The sequence below is a fragment of the Pleurodeles waltl genome, chromosome 11 (assembly GCF_031143425.1).
Source record: "Pleurodeles waltl isolate 20211129_DDA chromosome 11, aPleWal1.hap1.20221129, whole genome shotgun sequence".
Taxonomy (NCBI): domain Eukaryota; kingdom Metazoa; phylum Chordata; class Amphibia; order Caudata; family Salamandridae; genus Pleurodeles; species Pleurodeles waltl.
In genome coordinates this window covers 979,741,059-979,746,429 of record NC_090450.1, presented here as the reverse complement: position 1 = coordinate 979,746,429, position 5,371 = coordinate 979,741,059, and the positions used below count along the sequence as shown (strand labels likewise).

General features: G+C 48.2%; 1 protein-coding gene across 1 annotated transcript; it reads right to left on the bottom strand.

Annotated features, from left to right (window-relative positions):
* Positions 1–3,902: 3,902 nt before the first annotated feature.
* Positions 3,903–4,508, bottom strand: LOC138265185 (snake venom metalloprotease inhibitor 02A10-like). Its single transcript, XM_069212728.1, has one exon. It carries the CDS (start codon positions 4,506–4,508, stop codon positions 3,903–3,905), a length of 606 nt encoding a protein of 201 aa, XP_069068829.1.
* Between the last annotated feature and the right edge of the window lie 863 nt (positions 4,509–5,371).

The window sequence follows — 5,371 nt, the reverse complement described above, 5'->3', positions numbered from 1 at the left end:
GGCACTAGATTGTTGGACTGCCAAGTGAAAACAGCATTTCCTCTTCCTCTCCAACGATACCTTTCAAATCTTCATCACCTCTCCCCCCCCCCTCAATTCACATGTTTCGAATTTCGTAGCCCGAGTTATTTTAAGACTTAACAACTGGATGTGGATTAAAAACATCTGGACTGCTCCGTTATTCCGATGAATAAAGCTGTTTTACTGATTATTTCTATTCGGCCACAAGCCAAAGAAGTCCGACTACACACTGAGACAGCTCTCGGCTGTGGTGTGAGGTGGTGGACAGGTAGCAGTGAGCTCCTGCCCCACTGTGTGGTTCTCTGCCCGCTGCTCTGCCCTTATAGATTAACCTTCACCTCCCCACCTCCCCCCAACGTTTCAGCTGTTTTGGGGCACCCGTCCAACACTGTTACTGCTGCACTTCACAGCTAGTCTGTGACAAACGCTGTACAATTCACTGCTCTGTTCAGAAGTTGACACAGGGCCAAGTGGGGCCCAGCAGCAGCGGGGGTTCATGACGCCACTGGTCCAGGGTCTTCGCTCTCACGATGGATGCAGGGTCCAGGGTGTTCTGTCTCACGGTGGATGTAGGATCTAGTGTGTTTTGTCTCACGATGGATGCAGGGTCCAGGGTGTACTCTCTCACGATGGATAGAGGATCCAGGGTGTTATCTTCCAAGATGGATGCAGGGTCCAGGGTGTTCTCTCTCACGATGGATGCAGGGTCCACGGTGTTCTCCCTCAAGATGGATGCAGGGTCCAGGGTGTTCTCTCTCACGATGGATGCAGGGTCCAGGGTGTTCTGTCTCACGATGGATGTAGGGTCTAGTGTGTTTTGTCTCACGATGGATGCATGGTCCAGGGTGTTCTGTCTCACGATGGATGCAGGGTCCAGGATGTACTCTTTCACGATGGATAGAGGATCCAGGGTGTTCTCCCTCATGATAGATGCAGGCTCCAGGGTGTTCTCCCTCACGATGGATGCAGGGTCCAGGGTGTTCTGTCTCATGATGGATGCAGGGTCCAGGGTGTTCTGTCTCACGGTGGATGCAGGGTCCAGGGTTTTCTGTCTCACGATGGATGCAGGGCCCAGGGTGTTCTGTCTCACGATGGATGCAGAGTCCAGGGTATATGTCTTGTGATGGATGCAGAGTCCAGGGTATCCTCTCTCACGATGGATGCATGGTCCAGGTCTTTTGTCTCAAGATGGATACAGGCTCCAGGGTGTTCTCCCTCACATTGGATGCAGGGTCCAGGGTGTTCTCCCTCACGATGGATGCCGGGTCCAGGGTGTTCTCTCTCACAATGGATGTAGGGTCCAGGGTGTTCTGTCTCACGACGGATGCAGGGCCCAGGGTGTTCTGTCTCATGATGGATGCAGGGTCCAGTATGTTCGCTCTCACGGTGGGTGCGGGGTCCAGGGTGTTCTGTCTCATTATGGATACAGAGTCCAGGGTGTTCTCTTTTACTATGGATACAGGTCCAGGGAGTTCGATCTCACCATGGATGCAGGGTCCAGGGTGTTCTCTCTCACGATGGAGACAGGGTCTTTTTTCATTTGTACTTTATTGAGCAGAAATTACATACGTTATACAATGCAGAACAAGATCCAATACCCTACACACTAAAGCAGCTTCTTCCCTGTCTTCTATCCACACTGTTACACTGATGTGATCAACAAGGTGCACAATCAAAATAACACCAACACAATATACACTTCACATCAGTTTCATAATGTACAGTACCTAAGTGCCACAGAGATCAGACAAAGTGATCCTGTCATAAAGTGCATGTGTGCAAAAAAAAGTGAACATATGCTAAAGTGCGGGATCTAAAGTGCAGACATGCTAGAAACCCCTATCAACAAGGCAAAAACCTTCTATAAGCGTCCACTATCTAAACAAGCATTTGCAATGCAAGGGGTGTCGCATTTCTCCAAGTTAGAGCTATTAGCAGTTGTAAGAATGGAAAAAAAACATCGCGATCGCGCTGCTACAGTTCACTCGTAATGAAACCTATCTGCAAAAGTGCAATTATCTGTGTAACCGGCAAAAGTGCAATTAACTATGTAACAGGGTCGATGTTATGCAAAGCGCTCGACTTCTGGCAAGCGAGACCGCGCTGCGAACAAAAGATAAAAAGTAGTCCACAAACCGGACGGGAAACAGCAGCCTCGCATGTTTTCAGTACTTGGTCGCTGCGCTCAAGGAGGGCTAGCCACCGGAAAAGGCATGGCGTATGCATGCCTTCCACTAATGAAAGCAAGCCGATTTTAACAGGCAATCCCACGAACCAATGGAAGACACTGACGTGACATGGACAGGGCTCCGAGCCCTTTTCTAACTCCTAAAGCGTCTCGCAAGCGAAACGCATGCACAAGCGCATGCGATGCAGGCTCGACCCTAAAAATAGGTCTCCTGGTTGATACTACAAACCGGAGTTACATACTTCGGTACAGGGACCATCAATACCACCATTATGAAATAAAGTACACTACATTAAACACTGAAGCAACTTCTACCCTGTATTGTATTGCTACTAATGCAGTAATGAAGTCGAAAAGATACCCACTTAGATTGCCAGACAGAAAATATAGACCTCACATCAATTACGTAATGTACGGTACCTAAAGAGCCTCAGAGATCAAATAAAGTGAACATGTGATAAAAGTGCACCTCTGCTGAAGTGCAAAATGTAAAGTGCAAACATGCTAAAAACGCCTATAAACGTCCCCTACCTTGAAAAAAACAAGTCTCCTGGTTGATGCTACATACCAGAGTAATTTACTCCGATACAGGGACTGTCAATACCTTGCGCCGAACTAATAAGATGAACTTAGGATAAAATAAAAACAAGAGTGGAAGCATAGAATAACACCAACATCCCAAACGTAGATATAGCTAATGTGCTGCTTCCCTGCATATTATTAGTGGGACAAGCCCACCCCATGTTGAATTAAATAAAATTTGCCATGAGGCCAGGAATTTCTTTAGGCTCCCCACCCTTTGGGCATAGGCTTCCTCCCCTAGTTCTAGACATTTTTACGAGCCAGTCTTCCTATGATGGGACCCTTTCTGTATGCCAGAATTGTAAAATCAGTGAACAAGTTATAGAAAGTGCAATTGACAAAAACATTTGTGCTGATTTGTTCAATACACCCTGAGCCAGTCTAGCAAAACCAAAAAGAATGAGTGATGGTTCCCGTTCTACACGAGCTCCAGGAGCCTGGCTCAGAACAGAGGAAAGATGGTGCCAGAAACACCTCAGTTTCAATCACAAACAGAAAATGTGAAGCCACGCCTCGGATTTCTACCGAGGGAAACATTCCATGAAGGCCACCCACCGGCCATCCATCGCGAAAGAAACAACATCCTTTTAAAAACAGCCACTCTCAAGGTCGTGTGGCCTAAAAGTGATAACCTTAACCAATCATCCTCAGGGTGTGATTAGCTGAAAAATAATCCAGTGCTTGCGCTAAAAACATGTGTTTGCTGCAATCAGCCAACCAGCCACAAAACCCATCTGTTCCTTATGGATCAAAACTTGAGCAAAAGGAGTATAGCCCACATTTTCATTAATGGCTTATAGGCCACCTTGAGTAAACTAATGGGCCGGTATGAACTTACGTCCCTGGGGATTTTGCATTTAAAAAAAAATAGCTCTGGTAGCTTCCTTCGATGAACCAGCTAACTCACTCCCCTCTTAAATTGAGTTGAACAAACCAGTCAAAAAAGGTACAACATCCTTAGCAAAAGTTTTGTAAAATTCAACTTTAAATCCATCATATCTACAAGAGCGTCACGTACCTCCCGAATGGAGATAGTGAAAAAAAGCTTTTCAGCCGGGAACTCGACAATTGCGGGAAGCAAACTGATTGAAAATAGTCCGATAAATAGGACTTAGTGGATGTGGTAACCAGGGTCCAGGGTGTTCTCTCTCATGATAGATGCAGGGTCCAGGGTGTTCTCTCTCATGATAGATGCAGGGTCCTGGGTGTTCTCTCTCATGATAGATGCAGGGTCCAGGGTGTTCTCTCTCAAGATGGATGCAGGGTCCAGGGTGTTCTCTCTCATGATAGATGCAGGGTCCAGGGTGTTCTGTCTCAAGATGGATGCAGGGTCCAGGGTGTTCTCTCTCATGATAGATGCAGGGTCGAGGGTGTTCTCTCTCAAGATGGATGCAGGGTCCAGGGTGTTCTCTCTCATGATAGATGCAGGGTCCAGGGTGTTCTCTCTCATGATAGATGCAGGGTCCAGGGTGTTCTGTCTCAAGATGGATGCAGGGTCCAGGGTGTTCTCTCTCATGATAGATGCAGGGTCGAGGGTGTTCTCTCTCAAGATGGATGCAGGGTCCAGGGTGTTCTCTCTCATGATAGATGCAGGGTCCAGGGTGTTCTCTCTCATGATAGATGCAGGGTCCAGGGTGTTCTGTCTCACGATGGATGTTGGGTCTAGTGTTTTCTGTCTCTCAATGGATACAGGGTCCAGGAGGTTTGCTGTCACCATGGATGCAGGGTCCAATGTGTTCTATCTCATGATGGTTGCAGGGTCCAGGGTTCTGTCTCTCTCCATGGATGCAGGTTCCATGGTGTTCTGTCACACGACGGATGCAGGGTCCAGGCTGTTCTCTCTAATGATGGATGCATGGTCAGGGGTGCCCTCTCAGGATGGATGCAGGGTCCAGAGTGTTCTGTCACACGATGGATGAAGGGTCCAGAGTATTCTCTCTCATGATGGATGTATGGTCCAGGGTGTTCTCTCTCATGATTGATGCAGGGTCCAGGGTGTTCTGTCTAACGATGGATGCAGGGTCTAGTGTGTTCTGTCTCTCCATGGATACAGGGTCCAGGAGGTTTGCTGTCACCATGGATGCAGGGTCCAATGTGTTCTATCTCATGATGGATGCAGGGTCCAGGGTGCTCTCTCTTTCTCCATGGATGCAGGGTCCATGGTGTTCTGTCACACGACGGATGCAGGGTCCAGGCTGTTCTCTCTAATGATGGATGCAGGGTCGGGGTGCCCTATCCAGGATGGATGCAGGGTCCAGAGTGTTCTGTCACACGATGGATGCAGGGTCCAGGGTATTCTCTCTCATGATGGATGTATGGTCCAGGGTGTTCTGTCTAATGATGGATGTAGGGTCTAGTGTGTTCTGTCTCTCAATGGATACAGGGTCCAGGAGGTTTGCTGTCACCATGGATGCAGGGTCCAATGTGTTCTATCTCATGATGGATGCAGGGTCCAGGGTGCTCTCTCTCTCTCCATGGATGCAGGGTCCATGGTGTTCTGTCACGTGACGGATGCAGGGTCCAGGCTGTTCTGTCTCACGATGGATGTAGGGTCTAGTGTGTTCTCTCTCTCAATGGATA

Coding starts and splice junctions, on each gene's coding strand:
- LOC138265185 (XM_069212728.1), bottom strand. CDS start 4,508: ATGGTGACAGCAAACCTCCTGGACCCTGTATCCATTGAGAGACAGAAA.